General features: G+C 44.3%; 1 protein-coding gene across 3 annotated transcripts in view; it reads left to right on the plus strand.

Annotated features, from left to right (window-relative positions):
- The window catches only part of LOC121573452 (phosphatidylinositol 4-phosphate 5-kinase type-1 beta), a 69,443-nt gene extending 46,394 nt beyond the window's left edge, over positions 1 to 23,049 (plus strand). For all 3 annotated transcript variants that reach the window (XM_041885459.2, XM_041885478.2, XM_041885467.1), the window contains 10 exons: positions 3,717 to 3,869; positions 4,141 to 4,437; positions 11,861 to 12,063; positions 13,890 to 13,973; positions 14,740 to 14,788; positions 14,918 to 15,002; positions 16,922 to 17,077; positions 18,846 to 18,969; positions 20,821 to 20,950; positions 21,776 to 23,049. In XM_041885459.2, coding sequence (XP_041741393.1) covers positions 3,717 to 3,869; positions 4,141 to 4,437; positions 11,861 to 12,063; positions 13,890 to 13,973; positions 14,740 to 14,788; positions 14,918 to 15,002; positions 16,922 to 17,077; positions 18,846 to 18,969; positions 20,821 to 20,950; positions 21,776 to 21,778 — 1,284 coding nt within the window. In that variant the 3' untranslated portion in view covers positions 21,779 to 23,049. The remainder of the gene's footprint in view (positions 1 to 3,716; positions 3,870 to 4,140; positions 4,438 to 11,860; positions 12,064 to 13,889; positions 13,974 to 14,739; positions 14,789 to 14,917; positions 15,003 to 16,921; positions 17,078 to 18,845; positions 18,970 to 20,820; positions 20,951 to 21,775) is intronic.
- Positions 23,050 to 23,296: the final 247 nt, after the last annotated feature.

A 23,296-nucleotide genomic window follows, 5' to 3' on the forward strand; every position in this document is an offset into this window, starting at 1 on the left:
ATTTTAGTAATTTAGCAGACGCTCTTATCCAGAGCGACTAACAGGAGCAATTAGGGTTAAGTGCCTTGCTCAAGGCACATCGACAGATTTTTCACCTAGTCAGCTCGGGGATTCAAACCAGCGACCTGTTGAGCTCTTAACCGCTAGACTACCTGCCACCCCGTGAGAGCAGTGGTTTTACCCTGTTCTACGTATCCAGCTGTGGAGGTGGATTGGGGTTGGGCTGGGGAGGGGGGGTGAGGTGAGGTAATGGTCATGCTAATTGGCATTCTTTCATTATGATGGGTTTAATTGAAATTAAATCAGGCTGTAATTTCCCAGAGGATGTGCGTGTATCAGGAGTTTACCCCTTGCTGACCGATCCAACTCAGGAGGCATGTCAGAGAGAGAGGCCCTTCAGGTCAAAGTCATTACCACTCTCTATTATTCTGCTGTCATTATCACTGGAACAGGTAGAGCAGAGGAGAATACACCATGGAGTTTCAATATGCAGTACTACCATACAGTATATACAGTATATATACAGTTGAAGTCGGAAGTTTACATACACTTAGGTTGGAGTCATTAAAACTCATTTTTCAACCACTCCACAAATTTATTGTTAACAAACTATAGTTTTGGCAAGTCAGTTAGGACATCTACTTTGTGCATGACACAAGTAATTTTCCCAACAATTGTTTACAGACAGATTATTTCACTTATAATTCACTGTATCACAATTCCAGTGGGTCAGAAGTTTACATACACTAAGTTGACTGTGCCTTTAAACAGCTTGGAAAATTCCAGAAAATGATGTAATGGCTTTAGAAGTTTCTGATAGGCTAATTGACATCATTTGAGTCAATTGGAGGTGTACCTGTGGATGTATTTCAAGGCCTACCTTCAAACTCAGTGTCTCTTTGCTTGACATCATGGGAAAATCAAAAGAAATCAGCCAAGACCTCAGAAAAAGAATTGTAGCCTCCACAAGTCTGGTTCATCCTTGGGAGCAATTTCCAAACATCTGAAGGTACCACCTTCATCTGTACAAACAATAGTACACAAGTATAAACACCATGGGACCACGCAGCCGTCATACCGCTCAGGAAGGAGACACGTTCTGTCTCCTAGAGATGAACATACTTTGGTGCGAAAAATGCAAACAGCAAAGGACCTTGTGAAGATGCTGGAGGAAACAGGTACAAAAGTATCTATATCCACAGTAAAACGAGTCCTATATCGACATAACCTGAAAGGCCGCTCAGCAAGGAAGAAGCCACTGCTCCAAAACCGCCATAAAAAAGCCAGACTACAGTTTGCAACTGCACATGGGGACAAAGATCATACTTTTTGGAGAAATGTCCTCTGGTCTGATGAAACAAAAATAGAACTGTTTGGCCATAATGACCATCGTTATGTTTGGAGGAAAAAGGGGGCAGCTTGCAAGCCGAAGAACACCATCCCAACTGTGAAGCACGGGGGTGGCAGCATCATGCTGTGGGGGTGCTTTGCTGCAGGAGGGACTGGTGCACTTCACAAAATAGATGGCATCATGAGGAAGGAAAATGATGTGGATATATTGAAGCAACATCTCAAGACATCAGTCAGGAAGTTAAAGCTTGGTCGCAAATGGGTCTTCCAAATGGACAATGACCCCAAGCATACTTCCAAAGTTGTGGCAAAATGGCTTAAGGACAACAAAGTCAAGGTATTGGAGTGGCCATCACAAAGCCCTGACCACAATCCTATAGAAAATGTGTGGGCAGAACTGAAAAAGTGTGTGCGAGCAAGGAGGCCTACAAACCTGACTCAGTTACACCAGCTCTGTCAGGGGGAATGGGCCAAAATTCACCCAACCTATTGTGGGAAGCTTGTGGAAGGCTACCCAAAACGTTTGACCCAAGTTAAACAATTTAAAGGCAATGCTACCAAATACTAATTGAGTGTATGTAAACTTCTGACCCACTGGGAATATGATGAAAGAAAGAAAAGCTGAACTAAATCATTCGCTCTACTATTATTCTGACATTTCATATTCTTAAAATAAAGTGGTGATCCTAACTGACCTAAGACAGGGAATTTTTACTAGGATTAAATGTCAGGAATTGTGAAAAACTGAGTTTAAATGTATTTGGCTAAGGTGTATGTAAACCTCAGACTTCAACTGTACATATATCATACTGTATGCTGTCTATATCTATATATTATTCCACTCACACTTATCATTTGAAATTATTTTCTACCATTCTTTTCTATTATGCCCATAGCTTTATGTTTTGTATTCACGCTCTTTACTTCAAGGCTGTTGCACCCAGCCTCACCACAGCTCTTATGAATGTCCTGCCACTTTCTGCATTCATCATCAGTCATCATTGCTAGCAGACAAAAGGGTACACGACAAGCAAAGAAAGAGTGAAAGCCAGAGAAAGGCAGACTGAAAGAGGGAGAGAGACTGAAGGGTGAAGCAAACGCTGTCTTAATGTGTGTCCTTGTGTTGATTATGCATTTATTCAGAGACCGAAGCAACAAATCAGCTTAATTAAGACAGAACACACACTCTCTCACTCATAGACACAAACACACACTACCCCCCAGGCTCCTGAATGCAAATGCAGATAAATTGCGGATGTGTTCGTGCTGTGGGCTCAACGTGATTGCAGACTGCCATCAGTCAGAGAGTCTGTGGAGAATCCCATGCCTTCTCTCTCTCTCTCTCTCTCTCTCTCTCTCTCTCTCTCAGAACACACAGCGCTGTTTCCCTTCTACTGCACTTATCATGAAAAACATTAGTGTTTAATGAACACACCACTTCTGCCTTTCCTCACTGACTTCCCCTATTCCTTTGATTTCCACACAGAGGGGGTTCTATGTTAGACTAGGGCTTTTCTGTTCATATGAAGAATAACACAAGAGATGTTCTTGGAACGGTTGTTGTACGTAGGCTCTATTGCCAGAGGCTCATCTCATGTAAGCTAAACTGGAAATGTTATTTTGTGTACAGACATGGGCTTTGTTTGTGAAGGTACAACTGATAAACACACCCACATGCTGGTGGAAACAATACATTCACCCCGTGCTCTGAGGCTTATTGCTGGTCTTAGATGAGCTCTGTGGAAGCAATAAAGCTAAATATGTGGTTTGTAAAAGCTGAATGAATCTCCAACTACAATACTGATGCCACACCCTCACTGAACTATTGACCACCTGTCTAAAGACACTCCTAGCAAAACAGACCTTTCACTCAGTTTGTAATGTGTGTGTGTGTGTGAGAGTTAGGGTGTGTGTGAGAGTTAGGGTGTGTGTGAGAGTTAGGGTGTGTGTGAGAGTTAGGGTGTGTGTGTGAGGTAGGGGGTGTGCGTGGGTGAGTGTTAATGATATACCGCGCCAGAAAAGCCACTCAAGCATCTTTGAGTGAATGAAACAGTATGTTTGTTTTCCAGACCACCCCAATTGGAATACAAGTTTTTTAACCACACAATAAACAACGGTGGTGTGTTAGTTGTTTGTCCATGGTATAAGTTGTGCTTTATAAATCAGGAGAGAACTTTATTTTCCTGAGGATGTTTCCCAGGATTAGACAGCTCGTTCAATGGCACAAACAGATCTGCGACTAGGTTATGGTTGTACAGGCATACCTCACCAGTTGTATTGTGTTGTTGTTTTTACAAGCATATTAAACCAGTTATATTGTGTGTTGTTGTTTACTAAACCAGTTGTGTTGTTGTTTTTCTCCTCAGTACTCTATCTGTAATGAGCCTCTGATTGAGCTGTCCAACCCCGGGGCCAGCGGCTCTCTGTTCTACCTTACCAGCGATGACGAGTTCATCATCAAAACTGTCCAGCACAAAGAGGCAGAGTTTCTCCAGAAACTACTCCCAGGTTACTACATGGTGAGTAACCTACCCAACCTGGTCTGCGTTCTCTATATAGTGCACTACTATTGACCTGGGCCCATAGAGCTCTGTTCAAAAGTAGTGCGCTAAATAGGGTATAGGGTGTCATTTCTGGTCTCAGGCCTTTAAACAGTGGAATAAAACTGATGTTTAAGGTTTGGGATTAATGGTTAACTGAGTATCCAGAGCTATATGAACTCTAACCTCAATCCAGAACCTTAATAATCGACTTACTGTAATCCACCTGTCTCTCCACATCCACACACAGAACCTGAACCAGAACCCACGCACGCTGTTGCCTAAGTTCTACGGCTTATACTGCATCCAGTCTGGAGGCGTCAACATCCGGCTGGTGGTGATGAACAACGTGTTGCCGCGCTCCGTCAAGATGCACTACAAGTACGATCTGAAGGGCTCAACCTACAAGAGACGTGCCTCCAGGAAGGAGAGGGAGAAGGCCTGTCCCGTCTACAAGGACTTGGACTTCCAGGACATGCATGAAGGGCTCTACTTCGACGCTGAAACATACAATGCCCTGATGAAGACCCTACAGAGAGACTGCCGGGTAGGTGTGGACTCGGACAGGTGTGTGTCTCTGTTCATCCGTCTGTCAATCCGACTGTCGAGTCGGGCTCAAGCTCCGACCTTGTGGTGGGGCCTGGCGAAGCTGTGCTACAACACTGTCTTGAGTACCAAGAAAAGCAGATTACACAGCTGGTTTGAATGTTATGTCATTTAAACTTCCCGAGTCATCCCAGTATTGCAACACATCTTAGCAAACACATTGCAGAGGCAGTTTAACAAAACAAAGCAGATTCCTCACATTCTTTCAGTATTGTATGCAGTTTATGGAGAGTCATTCTGGCTTTTCCAGTCATGCTAGAATTAGAAACTAGAAGTACTATCAGATGAGAAGGCTCAATTGATAGCACTATCTGTAAGCTCATCTCTATGGTCTGCTCTTTTCATTCCCAAACTCTGGACTTGTGATGTCATCCCTTGGACATTGGGTCAGATGCCAGAAGTAGGAAAGGACACAGATTGTATTTGTAGCTGGACTCACTCTGTCTATGGGAAATCAGTAACCTCTCCCATTCAAACAAGATACTCTGCACTCAGTACACACGCTCAAATAGTATACACTGCATACACGTACACACACCTACAGTTGAAGTCGGAAGTTTACCTACACCTTAGCCAAATACATTTAAACTCAGTATTTCACAATTCCTGACATTTAATCCTAGTAAAAATTCCCTGTCTTAGGTCAGTTAGGATCACCACTTTATTTTAAGAATGTGAAATGTCAGAATAATACTAGAGAGAATTATTTATTTATAGGTCCCATGGTGTTTATACTTGCGTACTATTGTTAGTACAGATGAACGTGGTACCTTCAGGCGTTTGGAAATTGCTCCCAAGGATGAACCAGACTTCTGGAGGTCTAAAAAAAAATTTCGGAGGTCTTGGCTGATTTCTTTTGATTTTCCCATGATGTCAAGCAAAGAGGCACTGAGTTTGAAGGTAGGCCTTGAAATACATCCACAGGTACACCTCCAATTGATTCAAATGATGTCAATTAGCCTATCAGAAGCTTCTAAAGCCATGACATCATTTTCTGGAATTTTCCAAGCTGTTTAAAGGCACAGTCAACTAAGTGTATGTAAACTTCCGACTTCAACTGTACACACACGCATGTACACTAATGCAAGTATGCACGCACGCACATGCGCCACACCCACACACACTCTCTCTCCACTCTTCCACTTCATACTCTGCCACATTGTATACAAGCCCAGAACAGTGTGTGTGTGTGTGTGTGTGTGTGTGTGTGTGTGTGTGTGTGTGTGTGTGTGTGTGTTTGTAGGGTTGGACAGAGTGTTTTGAGAAAGAGGACTGTGTGTTTCTGCAGCGTTGGGCACTGGGACTGTGTGTTTCCACTGTGGGTTCATTGGGAGCTCTGAGCTCTGTTCAGTTCCATGACAGCTCTCAAAACACTGAATGTGATTAAGAAATGTTCCCAGCAGCGTGAGAGAGAGAAAGTAAGAGAGAGCACCAGTCTAAAGATAGGAGTCCAATCTGAGGCTGCATTCCTGTCTATTTCAGATTGGCCTGTCTAATCTAGTGAAGTAGTGGGATCAGAGCTATTGTTTAACAGAACACCACAACTCTGCTCTGAGCCAGGAGCCAGGAGCTACTTTACCACTCCTAAAATATACATAGAACAAACAGGACCACAACAAGTCAACCTAGAGAACTATAGGCCTACGGCACTGCTATGCTGTACACTGAGTCTACTAAACATTAAGAACACCTGCTGTTTCCATGACATAGACTGACTGACCAAGTGAATCCAGGTGAAAGCTATGATCCCTTAATGATGTCACTTGTTAAATCCACTTCAATCAGTGTAGCTGTAGGGGAGGAGACAGGTTGAAGAAGGATTTTTAAGCCTTGAGACATGGATTGTGTATGTGTGCCATTCAGAGGGTGAATGGGCAAGACAAAAGATTTAAGTGCCTTTGAATGGGGTATGTTAGTAGGTGCCAGGCGCACCGGTTTGTGTCAAGAACTGCAACGTTGCTGAGTTTTTCACGCTCAACAGTTTCCTGTGTGTATCAAGAATGGTCCACCACCTAAAGGACATCAACTCAATATTAGGAAAGTGTTCCTAATGTTTGGTATACTCAGTGTATATCTATCTTATATATCAATGTTGTCATTGTGTTCTGTCATTGTGCTCTGCTTAAACCTACACTACCTGATTGTAAATGGAAAATTGGTTGATTGATTGAAAACACGTAATCAATCATAATGTGGACTGTCACAGATCTAATGGATGGTGATCACATAATCATTGACAATGGTGAATAGTCTTATTCAGCTATTATTATACAGTATAGTTCTTACATTACCCTATGTACTGTACATAACCCTGGCCTTCTGTGCTAGCTCAGAGGGGATGACGGCACATATCTCATGTGGGAGAAGGATGAAGTTGCCCCTAGGCACTGATCTAAGGTCATTTTAGCATTTTCAACAGTTAAGTTACAGTTAGTATATGTGGAGGGTTAGCTGATCCTAGATATGTGCCTAGGGAAGGACAACTTTAAACCAGAAGCTGTTAGCCCTATGTTGTGACAGTGTGTGTGTTGTCCCTGACAGAGAGAGCATGGTAGTGTTCCCCTGTCTGTCTGTCTCCTGACACGGGGTGCTTCACTCTGTCTCCAACCAGGATGTAGACATCAGGAAGTAGACCAGGAACAGGAAGGAAGACACACCTCCTGTTTAAGGTATCCAACCTTTGAAAACGTGGAAACGTTACAGCCTACGATGTGATTGTCAAGGGCATTTGTTTTACTCCCCCATAACAACATTATGGCTTCTGTGAACCAGGTTTAGGTACTTTCATTTTATCAGAGACTCTGAGATTAGCAAAACGGAGCTGTTTTTCAACAGCAAACGACAAGTGGTGATTTAATGAATGGAGTTAGTCTGCATGAGTAACATGGTGTTGTGGGTATATATAGGCCTGTTTGGTAACAGGCAGTCCTGTGTGTTTCTGATGACTCCCCTTTGGGACACCGCCTGGAGTCACGCCTTGATGGCTTTGGCTGCTATAGCTGGCTGATTCATCTCCTCTGCTCTCCTTGTGTTTGTTAACTAAACTCACACACTCCTCAATGTTGACTTTCTATTAGCTCAGAATGGTGAAGAGGGGATAACAGTGGTTTACAGATAGGGCTGTGATGGTCATGGAATTTTGGGTGACGGTAATGGGGCCAGCCAAATGACCGTGTTCACCGTAATAACCATTGGAATAGCGGTTATTTTATTTTCATGATGGTCTTTATCCATAACTGTCGGTTACACGGTTAGGCGGTAATTGCGCCAGCCCTATTCACAGACACTCTAAGATGGCCTCTTGTTTGAAGTCTTTTAGAGGACCTCTGTCTCTCTGTCCCTCCCTATCTCTCTCTTCTCTCACTTCCTCTGTACTTCAAAGTATAAAGGGAACAGTGTTTCATGCAGGTCATTAGTGTTCCAGGGCCAGGTTTCATAATGACTGTGTCTGTTTGGGGGGACAGTGGGGCTGTGTCTGTCTGTTTGGGGGGGGGGGGGCTGTGTCTGTCTGTGTGGACAGTGGGGCTGTGTCTGTCTGTTTGGGGGGGGCTGTGTCTGTCTGTGTGGACAGTGGGGCTGTGTCTGTCTGTGTGGACAGTGGGGCTGTGTCTGTCTGTTTGGGGGGGGGGGGGGCTGTGTCTGTCTGTGTGGACAGTGGGGCTGGAGCACAGTGTCTTTGACATCATGAATCTGACACAATATTTGTTTTTGAGACGCCTCCTTGTGTAAATGTTTTCTTATTTTGTAGTTTTTTCAGTAGGGAGAGTTGTTAAGAGACATAAATACATTCTGTAACTATAACCCAGAACAGAAGTTCAGCATGAGACCTCTTTAAATGTTTAACGCTAGTGAGCTGTGTGTGTGTCTGAGCAGTGGTTGTACTGTATGTGACTGGACTGTAGCTAGTTTGTTATTGTCACGGCTTCCTGCTTTCCCCTCCTGAGCGGTAAGCAAAGTGCCCCCTAAGCAGAATCTCTGTCCGTTTCCATGAGTAAGCAGTAAACCCCTAGCCCCAGAGCCTGCTGCAGCACCGAAAAACAGGAGAGGGGGATAGAGGGGGATCGAGAGGGACATGTGAGGGGGAGGAAGAGGTTAGGGTTGTAAGGAGATTCAGCCAGGGTATGGAGGGGAGGTAAGGGGTGAGTTGAGAGAGGGAGACCAGGAAGTTTCTGCTGCTGTATGTGGGTCACTGAGGGAAATGTAGAGTACTTTTTCCCTCCTCTCCATCTCACAGCAGCTCCCTCAATGCCCTCCATATGGCGAATGAACTAAGAACATGAATAAACCATGCCCAGTGCTATGACTAGAACGAGAGAGGGAGAGAGAAGATGGAGGGAGGGAGGGAGAGAGAGGGGAGGGAGGGAGGCATGCAGACAGACACAGCTTGAGGGCCATTGTTTAGACTCTATCTTGTAACAGAGAGCAATGTAATTGTCACTGCATGGCTAGGCTCTGAGATGTTGTTGAGGTCTGTTTGTGACTAGGGCAGTGGGACGTGGAGTGGCATTTAGCTTGATGTCTGAAAAGGTTTTTGTCTGGGAATCCCCCTATTAATTTGAGACAGAAACAAACACGTACGCTCACATGCACACATACAAGCATACACGCACGCACACACAAAGGGGCCGGATTAATGCAGGGGCTTACCGGGGCTGAAGCTCCTGGGCCCAAGCCCGTGGGGGGTCCAAGATGCAGCAAAAAAAAAGAAGGAAATATATACTGTATATAATAAACTGTATAATAACTGCATAATGTGACTGGTCAATTGTGTGAGTCAGGGGCTGGGCCCAAGCCCGTAGGGGGCGCAAGAGGCAATGTTCAAAATACAACAGAGAGCATCATTTAGCCACAGAGGATCAATAGTTTATAAAATCATTACTGTGGATTAAGTTTTATCACAAGAACATTCAGGTATCTGCCAAAATAAAGGAAACACCAACATAAAGTGTCTTAACGATTTCTTAATCCCTGCACAAACACACACAGAATGGTTGGGATTTGTTTTCTTCTCATAATTGTTATAGAACTCGAGGCGAGTCATGTTGTCCGACAAAAACAACCTTTTATGGGTCCCCCTCTCCTCCTGCCATGTCATGTGATTCTGTCATTCCATTGGACATGACATGGACAACAATGCCCTCTCTCACAAAACCAATCAAACCACGGCTGATCTCAAATGACACCCTATTCCCCATGTAGTGCACTACTTTGGCTACCTAACATAAAAAACATATGGAAAGTCATTGAATTGGAAATGGTAACATGGAATGGAGACACTACATGAAATGTCAATGTAAAAGCTGAGAAATGTAATTATTTTAAGGACACTCCTCACCTCTAAAAAACCAAAATCTAAAACTGACCCTTACCTTAACCTTAACCAAACCCTAAGCCTAACCTGATTTTAACCAATTCTGAAATTAAATATCGGTTTGCAGGTCAGGAGTGTCCGTATAGCCTTTTCCGAGCAGGTTGGTGTGTGGCTCTATTCAAAATGGTTGCCTTTGAAAAGGACGGGGGAGTCAGGAGGAAGGGATGCAAATCAGAGACATGGAAAAGGCAAAGCTCGAACAAGAGCACAAGTGTTTATTCTGAATGTGTGTGTTTGTGTGGCTGTGGCTGTGTGTGTGTGACGTGTGTGTGTGTGTGTGTGTGTGTGTGTGTGGCTGTGTGTGTGTGTGGCTGTGTGTTTGTGTGGCTGTGTGTGTGGCTGTGTGTGTGTGTGTGTGTATGTTTGTGTGTGTGTGTGTGTGTGTGTATGGCTGTGTTTGTGTGGCTGTGTGTGTTTGTGTGGCTGTTTGTGTGGCTGTGTGTGTTTGTGTGGCTGTGCGTGTGTGCTTGTTCGTGATTTGCAAAGTCATAAATGTGGTCCTCTGTAGCTCAGCTGGTAGAGCACGGCGCTTGTAACGCCAAGGTAGTGGGTTCGGCGCTTGTAACGCCAAGGTAGTGGGTTCGATCCCCGGGACCACCCATACACAAAAAAAATGTATGCACGCATGACTGTAAGTCGCTTTGGATAAAAGCGTCTGCTAAATGGCATATTATATTATTATTATAAAAGGACACTAAATAACTAATGAACCATGATATTCCTTAGTTGTTTTCTACTAGCCAGTTCCATATAACGGATAATGATGGCTGAGTCTGTTATGGTGCCCTATGCTCTTTATAGTGCACTACTTTTGAACTAGTGAATAGGGTGCCATTTTGGACGTTCACGATGTTGGAAATACGGTTTACGGAATCCAACTGAGAGCAGACTCTAGGGGTTACGATGATGATCATGATGACCATTCCTGTAATTTTTACGTCTGCGTTCAAGCCACATTTGTCTGGGTGTTCCACATTATGACAGACTTTCCACAACCTGCTGTTTCCTTCCCTGTTCCTGCTTTTTGTTTCTTGTTGTCATCTCTCAGACAGAGACAGACAGAGACAGACAGAGACAGACAGAGACAGACAGAGACAGACAGAGACAGACAGAGACAGACAGAGACAGACAGACAGACAGACAGACAGACAGACAGACAGAGATTGCTATTTTTGGATGTTTTGGGGATTGGTACACTAATGCTTAGAATGAGAAGATTCAATCAGGCAAACTAGATGATCAAATTTGCATCCAAAATAAGCTAATCTTATTATGTCTGAAGGCATTATAAAAAGGATGACTTTCCACATATCAAGCAAGCAAGCCCACGTCCACACACACACACTCTCATTTTGCATGCAAAAGCACTTCCAGCAAGGCTAAACCCACCCTGCATTGGTACTCAGAGGCCTGACTGCCTGACTGCGCCCTTGACCCCATTTTCAGATTGTGTTTCTTGAGACCCCTCTGGTGTCATGTGATTGTTCCATTTGAGCAGTGAGAGGAAACCTGGGGCCTGAGAAACCCTGGGAGCAGACGGGCAGAAGGCCCCTCACACAGGTCAATGTGTAATACATGACTCAACTGTCACACCTTTGTTTATAAACTGTAGCTCAAGTGTCGGTTACAGAAAGGTTTCTTAAATTCTTTCTGGTGTTTGAGGCACCAATCTTCAGGGTAATGAAAATGCTTAGCGTAGCGGTTACATGACACACTTTGCACTTTTCAGGTCTGTGTAACTAAATCCTCCGGTCTACAGAGTAGAATGGAATATAATATCACTATTGCCTATTTATCTTGGGTCACACAGAAATATGGGTCACACTTTTGTTTAAAATGCACACAGCTGTGTCTGATATGGGTCAGTTTCCGGACTTAGAGCAAGGCCAACACAGCTCCAACTGTTTTTCCACTCTTTGCTAGCCTATGGGTTGTTTTGATGTTGTTTCAGATTATGTTAATTAACCATGTGGTTTCATGTTGTGTGCTGCAGGTGTTGGAGAGCTTTAAGATCATGGACTACAGTCTGCTTCTGGCCGTGCATGTCCTGGACCAGAGTCCGAAAGAGGGCGGCGAGCCGGGTCAGGCAGTGGGGGACGGCAAGCGGCCCGTGGCCCAGAGGGTCCTCTACTCCACAGCCATGGAGTCTATCCAGGGGGACGGCAAGGCTGCCGAGGCCCACACCACAGACGACACGTGAGTCAGCTCACCTCAGTCATACTGCCCATACACATTCAAAGATAAACACACAAACAGTACACAATCATATACAGTTGAAGTCGGAAGTTTACATACACTTAGGTTGGAGTCATTAAAACTCGTTTTTCAACCACTCCACAAATTTCTTGTTAACAAACTATAGTTTTGGCAAGTCGGTTAGGACATCTACTTTGTGCATGACACAAGTAATTTTTCCAACAGTTGTTTACAGACAGATTATTTCACTTATAATTCACTGTATCACAATTCCAGTGGGTCAGAAGTTTACATACACTAAGTTGACGGTGCCTTTAAACAGCTTGGAAAATTCCAGAAAATGATGTCATGGCTTTAGAAGCTTCTGATAGGCTAATTGACATCATTTGAGTCAATTGGAGGTGTACCTGTGGATGTATTTCAAGGCCTACCTTCAAACTCAGTGCCTCTTTGCTTGACATCATGGGAAAATCAAAAGAAATCAGAAAAGACAAACAATAGTCCGCAATAGTACGCAAGTATAAACACCATGGGACCACGCAGCCGTCATACCGCTCAGGAAGGAGACGTGTTCTGTCTCCTAGAGATGAACGTACTTTGGTGCGAAAAGTGCAAATCAATCCCAGAACAACAGCAAAGGACCTTGTGAAGATGCTGGAGGAAACAGGTACAAAAGTATCTATATCCACAGTAAAACAAGTCCTATATCGACAGAACCTGAAAGACCGCTCAGCAAGGAAGAAGCCACTGCTCCAAAACCACCATAAAAAAGCCAGACTACGGTTTGCAACTGCACATGGGGACAAAGATCATACTTTTTGGAGAAATGTCCTCTGGTCTGATGAAACAAAAATAGAACTGTTTGGCCATAATGACCATCGTTATGTTTGGAGGAAAAAGGGGGTTGCTTGCAAGCCGAAGAACACCATCCCAACCATGAAGCACGGGGGTGGCAGCATCATGCTGTGGGGGTGCTTTGCTGCAGGAGGGACTGGTGCACTTCACAAAATAGATGGCATCATGAGGAAGGAAAATTATGTAGATATATTGAAGCAACATCTTACGACATCAATCAGGAAGTTAAAGCTTGGTCGCAAATGGGTCTTCCAAATGGACAATGACCCCAAGCATACTTCCAAAGTTGTGGCAAAATGACTTAAGGACAACAAAGTCAAGGTATTGGAGTGGCCATCACAAAGCCCTGACCTCAATCCTATAGAATATTTATGGGCAGAAATGAAAAAGCGTGTGCAAGCAAGGAGGCCTACAAACCTGACTCAGTTACACCAGCTCTGTCAGGGGGAATGGGCCAAAACCCGAAACTTTTGACCAAAGTTAAACAATTTTAAAGGCAATGCTACCAAATACTAATTGAGTGTATGTAAACTTCTGACCCATTGGGAATGTGATGAAAGAAATAAAAGCTGAAAGAAATAATTCTCTCTACTATTATTCTGACATTTCACATTCTTAAAATATAGTGGTGATCCTAACTGATCTAAGACATGAATTTTTACTAGGATTAAATGTCAGGAATTGTGAAAAACTGAGTTGAAATGTATTTGGCTATGGTGTATGTAAACCTCCGACTTCAACTGTACATAGTAATAGTTTGATGACATTTAAACGTACTCACATTCACATACACTGAAAAATACATGGCAAAACTCTTACAAACACTTACAATGATCAAAACCCTTAATGTGTGTCCTGACAACCTGAGATGCTTTTAAGACTTGAGGTGAATGTTTGAAGGATGACTTTGCAGATAATCCTGACTGACTACATTCTGTGATTGGACCGGTATTTACTGTGCTGTATTTCAGGATGGGTGGAATTCCTGCCAAATCACACAAAGAAGAGAAGCTGCTTATTTTCCTGGGCATCATCGACATCCTGCAGTCCTACAGGTAAAACATGACTTCATAACATGCTATAACATGTATTATATTGCATAATATCATACTATAATATTCTGTAACATGGAGGGTTTGATAACCCTCACAGGGTTGTTTTTTCGATGGGCATCGTTGCTACCACAGACTAGTTAGCATTAAATAGTTTGATTGATGGATATCAAACAACCACTCCCCTGGGTCCTTAAAGCATCCTTTTCTATCCAACTCTGTTAAAAAGGGTTCTGTAGCTATCAGTCTTTCCTATTCACTCTGGTGAAGCATTGATTTTCTGTCCCAATGCGGGGAGAGAGAAGAGGTAGGAAGAGGGGAAAAAGAGAGAGAGAAAGAGAGAGAAGCTCCTCTGTGTGACAAGCCTCTTGGGTCAGAGAGACAGAAGTGTCCCTAAAGCTTGTCCCCTGTTCCCCTGTCCATATCTCAGCATCTCTAAGCTGACCTCAGGACCTATCTGTCAGTATCTTGGTTGGGGAGTTACATAATGAACACAATGTAATGGATAGCTTCATATTGTTCCCCATATATATTTTCATCTTAATCCTCTTCCCTTGCCAACTGTTTGCTTTCTTCAGTCCATCAATTACAGTGTAAAATGTAACTAGAATGGGAGCATATTACGTAATATTAAACTGCTGTGGTTCCTGTTCTGTCTTTGGTGTCAAGGGGAAGCATCTCCGGTTTTGGGTGATGGGGCTTGGTGGGGGGGTTGGGTTTGTTGCATAACAAGCTCAGTTTGTTACAAGGCTTCTTGTTCCCCCCTCAGATTCATTAAGAAGTTGGAACACTCATGGAAAGCCCTGGTCTACGACGGCGTAAGTTGATATGCTGCACATCTGATACGTGTGTCCTTCTGAATACACACCATTCATAGGTTCCATTCTTATTGATCTCAAATAGCCTTCTCTGATAAAAGCCTGTATTGTCTTCTGTTCTGTCCTCAGGACTCTGTCTCGGTGCACCGGCCTGGTTTCTATGCCAACCGATTCCTCAAGTTCATGAGCACTTCGGTGTTCCGGAAGACTCAGAGTAAGTCTGCTGGCTTCTGTTACTCAGTCCCCTATGACAGGGAAACATTTATGTTAGGACTTAAACTGTCACACATGCCAGGCACTGGGACCAGAAAACAAGGGTAATGGTAAAAAGGGTATGAGGGCTGACTCAGATACTGAGACTACAATAACACTACATCGGTGTGTCACGGACAGTTTAGTCAACTGTAAACTATTGGAAATGTTTGTACAGATTGATTTGTTAGTCACCTGCAATAGCAGGTGATTGTGGAGTGGATATGATTCATAGACACTGTAGGTTATTATGTTACAGTCATATCTTGATGTAATAGAATATATAACATAACGATGTTGTTTAACTAGGACTCACTGAACATTCCAGTAAATATAGGGATATCCGCTGTGTTGAAGGCAACAAAACAGCTGTGTTGATGTACAGTATACATTTATCCTGTGAGAGGAAGTGATTGTGTGTTACCAGTTTGTTATGTGGATGATCCAGTTACACATGCACACTGTTGTCAGTCAATTAAATAGGTCAGGTTTCAAACCCTCCCTCAGCTCCTCTCGCTGTGCTTTCAGCTTACGCTGTCATACTGATATAGATTCTTGACATTGATTCTCAATATATAATAAACTGTATGCCATTAAGCAGATGCTTTTATCCAAAGCGACTTACAGTAATGCATATATTTATGTAGTTGCATATTTTAGTAGTTCTGTTCTGCCTTTAGTACTTTTACCAAACAGAATAATCTTCCCAGAAATAGCTTGTTGTTATCAGAGAGGTGTTTAGTTTCGCCCTATTAACAGGACTCTATGGTTGCCCTCTGCCCTCTGTTTGGGTGGTGGCCATGCCAGCCCCCCAGTGGGGGTAATTTAGGAACCCACCCAAGTGGCTGAAGCCCTTCTCATTTCAGAGTTTTGACTTGTGGAATGTTTCAAGATGAAATAAAGCAGTGTGCAATGCTGATTTAATGAAGATGGTTTCTGCAATGATTTGGGATTTAGCTGCTTGGTGTTATTATGGCAATGCTTCTGCACAGTTAGATATAATGGGGAGGGGAGAGGATTTCATGCTCTGCTTGGGAGTCAGAATGGAACGTCTGGGGGACAGTTGCATAATGATCATTATGCGTTAACAGTTTGATAATTTTACTGCTAATTTGGGACAGATGCTTCAAGCTTGATTATGCACGATAATGGTTGCAATCAGGGTAAACTGTTCCCTCCATCTCTCCCTCTTTCTCTCTTGCTCTACCCTCACTCTCTCCCCTACCCCCCTCACTCTCACCCCTACCCCCTCACTCTCACCCCTACCCCCCTCACTCTCACCCCTACCCCCTCACTCTCACCCCTACCCCCTCACTCTCACCCCTACCCCCTTACTCTCACCCCTACCCCTCACTCCTCCCCCTACCCCCTCACTCTCACCCCTCCCCCCTCACTCTCACCCCTACCCCCCTCACTCTCACCCCTACCCCCTCACTCTCACCCCTACCCCCTCACTCTCACCCCCTACCCCCCTCACCTCACCCCTACCCCCTCACTCTCACCCCACCCCCTCACTCCCCCCCCTACCCCCTCACTCTCACCCCTACCCCTCACCCACCCCACCCCCCTCACTCTCACCCCTACCCCCTCACTCTCACCCCTACCCCCCTCACTCTCACCCCCTACCCCCTCACTCTCACCCCTACCCCCTCACTCTCTCCCCTACCCCCTCACTCTCTCCCCTACCCCCTCACTCTCTCCCCCTACCCCCTCACTCTCTCCCTACCCCCTCACTCTCTCCCCTACCCCCTCACTCTCTCCCCTACCCCCTCACTCTCTCCCCTACACGCTGTCCTTTTCTCTTCCCCAACCACTTGTTTCTCTCTCTCTCTCTCTTTCTCCCCATCCCACTTCCCTCTCCCTCTCTCTGTCTCTCTGCAGCCATTCGGTTCTCCCCCTCTAAGAGGACTCGTACGTCCATCCCTGCTCTGAAGTCGTCCTCTCAGGAGATCCTGTCTTCTCAGAAGGAAGAGAATGAGGAGGAGAGGAGGGACCGGCTGGGAGGAGCACGCAGTCTGGCCAGTCTAGACGGACAAGGTAGACCAGCACACTATTATCAATCATCCACACATTAATGTGTTGTATTTCCCATTGGAGGTTGAGCCAAAAGCACCAGAGAGAAGTCACTTACGCTTCCCAGATCTGTCAATTAGACCACACCTCTCGTTATGTCTGGATCGATGGGCCTTTTAGAACCACTTGGTCCCCATAAACTGGTCCTTCAGTAGTGCCATAAAACACTGTCCTCTCCACCTCAAGCCCTCACTGAAATGTTGCCTCACCGGAAAGAAAACACAGTCTATATCCTGTTATTAACAGCCAGTCCTCCTATCTCATCTCTCTCTCTGTATGTCTCTCTCTGTCTCTCGCTCTGTCTCTCCCTCTCTCTCTCTCTGTCTCTCTCTCTGTGTGTGTCTGTGTGAGTGATTGAGTTAGCGTTATCAATGTAAACTCTCTCTCTTTGTCTCTTGAGGAGCCATTATCAGGCCCTGACTCCAGTGGCTGGTGTGTATATGGCTAGCTGGGTTAGAATCAGGCCCTGACTCCAGTGGCTGGTGTGTATATGGCTAGCTGGGTTAGAATCAGGCCCTGACTCCAGTGGCTGGGGTGTATATGGCTAGCTGGGTTAGAATCAGGCCCTGACTCCAGTGGCTGGGGTGTATATGGCTAGCTGGGTTAGAATCAGGCCCTGACTCCAGTGGCTGGGGTGTATATGGCTAGCTGGGTTAGAATCAGGCCCCTGTCCGCAGTAGTCACTCAGCTTCATGACTCTTCCTCTACGACAGGACTGCCCAACCCTGTTCCTGGAGAGCTACCGTCCTGTAGGTTTTTGCTCCAACCCTAATCTAGCACACCTGATTCCAATAATTAGCAGGTTGATAAGATGAATCAGGTTAGTAACACTTGGGGTTGGAGCGAAAACCTACAGGAGGGTAGCTCTCCAGGAACAGGGTTGGGCAACCCTGCTCTACGGTAACACCACTGTTGGCCAATATTACAGGAAGAGATGAGGTTGCGGACTTCTGAATAAGAGAGAGAGAAGTCTTAGTTCATATTGCAACATAGCTTCTTTAGTTTATATGAAATCTTATTTTAACTAAACAGCACTCTTGTACACTTTCTATGTCCAACCATCACATAACATACCATAAAGACATTTTATAGATTTTACAGTTTCATTTTCAATAGCTTACTCTACAAATTCTAGTTAACCAATTCTACGCATACCTTCGGTCTGGTTAGCAAACCCTATTTTGAGGGATAAAAGGTTATTGTAGAGACACTTACATAATCATTTTATGCACAATACATAATTGTTTTATCTCATCTAATTAGACTAAATCAAACACACATGTTCTGTCCTGTAGCTTTGACATCTGGTCTGTACTGTATGTCTTTAGATCACATGTTTTAAATTAATAGTACAGCACAAGCACCCAGGACTTTGTCCTTGCCCTATAACATCTGCATACTCTTTGGTGGTTTAGGCCCAGGTTGCTGTTATACAAATAAGGTTAATAATACATTGACTGACTGAAGGCATTAGTGGCTTTGTGTGCATCTCTGTGAGCTTATAGCTTTGCGTGTATCTCTCAGTGAGGTCCTGGCTTTGCGTGTATCTCTCAGTGAGGTCATGGCTTTGTGTGTATCTGTGAGATCATAGCTTTGTGTGTATCTCTCAGTAAGGTCATGGCTTTTTGTGTATCTCTCAGTGAGGTCATGGCTTTTTGTGTATCTCTCTGTGAGGTCATGGGTTTGTGTGTATCTCCCAGTGAGCTCATGACTTTGTGTGTGTTTCTCCCAGTGTTTGGCTCCTACCTGTGTCCTGACCTAGTCCCTGCCACCCCGTCCTCCTACGAGGGCTCCTCCATGGGAACCATCTCCTCCTCCTCCATCTTTGTCAACCTGGAGACCAAGTCTGAAGACAGGTACCTCTCTCTCCCCTCCATGTCTCCCTTCCATCCCTCTACCTGGAGACTGTTTCCTCTATACCCTCCATCCCTCTACCTGGAGACTGTTTCCTCTATACCCTCCATCCCTCTACCTGGAGACTGTTTCCTCTATCCCCTCCATCCCTCTACCTGGAGACTGTTTCCTCTATCCCCTCCATCCCTCTACCTGGAGACTGTTTCCTCTATCCCCTCTACCTGGAGACTGTTTCCACTATACCCTCCATCCCTCTACCTGGAGACTGTTTCCACTATACCCTCCATCCCTCCATCCCTCTACCTGGAGACTGTTTCCTCTATACCCTCCATCCCTCTACCTGGAGACTGTTTCCTCTATCCCCTCCATCCCTCTACCTGGAGACTGTTTCCTCTATCCCCTCTACCTGGAGACTGTTTCCACTATACCCTCCATCCCTCTACCTGGAGACTGTTTCCACTATACCCTCCATCCCTCCATCCCTCTACCTGGAGACTGTTTCCTCTATCCCCTCCATCCCTCTTCCTGGAGACTGTTTCCTCTATACCCTCCATCCCTCCACCCAGGACCCCTTCCACTTCTACCTGTCCTCTCAAAGGCCCAATAATAAATTGGTTATATTTACACTCTTGTGTAAATATTGGCAACAATGATTTTGACCTGGGACACCAGGTGAGTAAACGATTGAGCTAATCAGTGACTAAACCAACAAACCCTCCAGATCAGATCACCAGCAGGGCCCCTGAGTTGATCAGCCCTGCCTGCCATAGGGATTCCCCTGAGGGGAGAGTGCAAGGGTGGAGAGTAGAATGTAAATAATAACCGGTGAAATCACTGAGCTACCTGTTGTGATGACAAGCCACATGGAACAGGTTACTCAGAGTCCTCAGGCTTTGTGACAGTATGTTATACACTAGAGATAGATACCCAGGAAGAGCCAGGAAAGCCCTCACTGGACATTTATTCACAGTGCTCAACCGACATCCAGTTCAGATGCAGTGTGCAGTCCATAAACCATGGACTTTAAATTCTAACCTCCCTCTAGAAAGAACTGTTTATTTTCCTCTCATCTCTCCCCCCAGCTCTCTCTCTGTCTGTCTGTTCAGTAGGATCAGGTTCTAACCCTAACTGTTAGCCTCCATTGTGAGGCCTGCCTGGTCTTGTTCCCTTCTCGGGCACCTGTCTGTTGCCCTCGATTCGTCTATCAATGTGTTTCATTAATATTTGACTTAAGGCTTTCAGAAGGTCTGATTAAGAGGCATTGTTAGAAGAGTGTAATTTGCTGCCAGGGTGACTTTTTCTGTGTATGTAGATAATCCCTTTTCTAAGGTGTGTGTGTATGCATGCATGTCACCTTTTAAGAGGGGTAGGCAATAACATGCCATAAAATGGTAAACATATTCCTGAATTTAAGCAAAGTCAGGAGACAGCTGACATGCATCAAGGAAATGGCCTGTTTCAGATGTACGCCAGCCCCCAGTGCCCCCTGCTGTTCACACGATGCAGTGTTTTAGCCCAGTAAAGGAGTTCCACATAAAACAGAATGTCCCAGAATTTCCTTCCCTGAATTAGCTTATATGCTGTTTGTACGTTTTTAGACATTAACTTCCCATAGAGACCTCTAGTCTACAGCCAGACATCAGACACACACAGCCAGACTGGTTTCCCTCTCTGTTTACTCGAAGGGGGTTTCATCTGGCTGTCTTTTTCATGTTGGATTCTTTAATTTGCCATGCAGTTAGTAGTGCACTATGGTCAAAATAAGTGCACTATGTAGGGAATAGGGTGCCATTTGGGACTCTTATTTTGTATATCTACTTATGTGTGTTTCTTGTTCTCCTGTGTCCCCTCAGAGATGACATGGCGTCCAGCTCAACATTCACCCTTGAGGACAGCGCCATCTGTTTGACATCAGAGCAGAGCACCATGGATGTAGAGGTGGACATGGACCGGGACAATGGCTCAGTGCTCGATGTCTACTTAGTGAGTACTCACTCACGGGGGGTGTCCCAAATTACACCCTATTCCCTACATAGTGCACTACTTTTGACCAGGGCCCATAGGGCTCTGGTCAACACCCTATTCCCGATAAGAAGATACATTTTAAAACGTTTTCTGCTGAAGGGTTTTTACATGACACGTTCTACTCTGATTTAGCCACTGTCTCCTGAATTCCTGACCCTGAGTTGGCTCTAGAAAATGTATCCTCCATATTTATTCATCTGTAAGATTAACACGCCCCTTTTAAACAATGCAGTCAAAGGTAATGTAGATGGAATTCTTGGTTTTCTTCAGAGTTATCTGAGCTCATTCAGATGAGAAATCAGGCTTGGGCCAAATCAAGGAAAACTGACTCTGTAGTGGACTGGCAATCTTTCAGACAATTGAGAAACAGTTGTACTATCTCGATTAAAAAAGCTAAATCAAACTACTTTTTAAGCTCTCTCTGACTCAGCTGGTGATCCTTCTAAATTTTGGAAAACAGTAAATGCACTGAAGTGTTCAAATTCCTGTTCTTCCCTACCTAAGCAAGTTCTGTCTCACGCTGGCATCATAACTGAAGAATGGGATAAGTGATGCTTTTAATTATCTCGGCAGGCTTTTTATTAGAGAGACGTTGGTGTAGTTGACCCTGGTCAGTCAATCGACTGCTCTTCCCATACAATTCCCTATATAGTGCACAACTTTTGACCAGGGCCCATAGGGCTCTGACTAGCACACCCCTCCTATAGGAGCAGGTCTGTCAAGTGGATATAATAAGCTGTATTTGTAGTATTTACTCACACTGCACCCTCTTCTGTGTTTCAGTGAAAGGGGAGGCTTACAGACTACCTTTTCCACCATCTTACTTTTGTCAATCATCTGACAATCGCTACACTCCATTGGACAGGGCTCCATTGACTCCGACCCCAGCGCTGCTAAATCCACTCTGCCAAACACAGAGGACTGGGATGCTCACAGCTGATGAACTAAAACAAGACACCAATAAAATCACAATGATGGACATCCATTGGAATTACATGACATTCCATAATTCATGTGATCAATTTCAGCCCTAACTGAGTGATGCTTGTTAGAGCATGTCAGTGAAGTCCCTCATATTTTCTTTTTGTAGAATATAATTTGTTTCATGGCCTATAAAGTAATATATACATACAGAAAAAGCATATATAGAAAATAGAAATATACATTCATGTTGTTTTCATTTTCCTGCTGACCAGAAGTTATTGCACTTGCTTTGTAGTAGCTGGTTGGATAATGAACATTTAGTGACATCTTGGCCATTGCAGAAGTGTAACGGTGACATGGAAAACACAAGGCCAATATGGATGAGCCTGGACTCGTATTACGCTGTAAAAAGAACAGATAATATATTCATTCTGAAACCGCCAAGGCCAACCTCTAAAGACATTGGCTGGTATGTTGAAAATAGCAAACCAGCCAACACCTTGCTATTCATTCCAATCAGACAGGACTAAAGTTAAAGGAGCAGTTTTAAGGCAGCAGGTTAAGTGCTGCTGTTGACCTGAGAAGAGGAGACCCGGTCAGTGTTCTTGGATCTCCAGCTCCATGGAGGAGGAAGCACAGAGCAGAAGGATGGTGATATACACTCGCTCACTTTGGATGTTAGTTATGATTACTGTAAGAACTATTTTTCCTCGAACGTTGTGTTTAGGTGGGTCGCCAAACCTAAACACAGTTTTACATTATGCACACCTATGTATGTCATTGCTAAGTACATGTGCACAGACAAGGACTATGGTAGATTTCTTGATGCACAGAGACTAATTTTATAGGGAGGGGTGTCACGACTGAAGATTTTCTCAGGATATCCTTTGATACTGAAGAATGAGTGTGTCCTCCGTATTGCTAACTAACCAGTAGTTCACCTCCATTTTAGACTGAGAAGATCTATATGACACCTCAAACTCTGAATTCTGTGATCACACCTGTCAGTTGAGACCATAATTTATTACAAATCTCAAATATAGTTTGCTGAAGATAAATATTTTAATCACTGAATGTAAAGACTGTGTGTTTATATATAGAAGACTCCTATAAATAAATAAAAATGCATTCCACTTGTTTCTCTTTACAAAGAAAGGCCGCAAAAAAACTCACTTGAATATAAGTTGCAATTGAAGCTTTTTTTTTTTTACCTCATGGCAGTATCTCTCCTTTCCCTACATTTCCCTCAAGTCAGATACATTGTTGTCATGTAGAAGAGGGTTGTCTTTGAATGAAAACAAGAGAAAAATAGGGTTAACTTTGCATGAAGGATGAGGGTCGAAAGGTTGCTTGATCGAATCCCCGAGCTGACAAGGTAAA

This window comes from Coregonus clupeaformis, chromosome 18, assembly GCF_020615455.1.
Source record: "Coregonus clupeaformis isolate EN_2021a chromosome 18, ASM2061545v1, whole genome shotgun sequence".
Taxonomy (NCBI): Eukaryota; Metazoa; Chordata; class Actinopteri; order Salmoniformes; family Salmonidae; genus Coregonus; species Coregonus clupeaformis.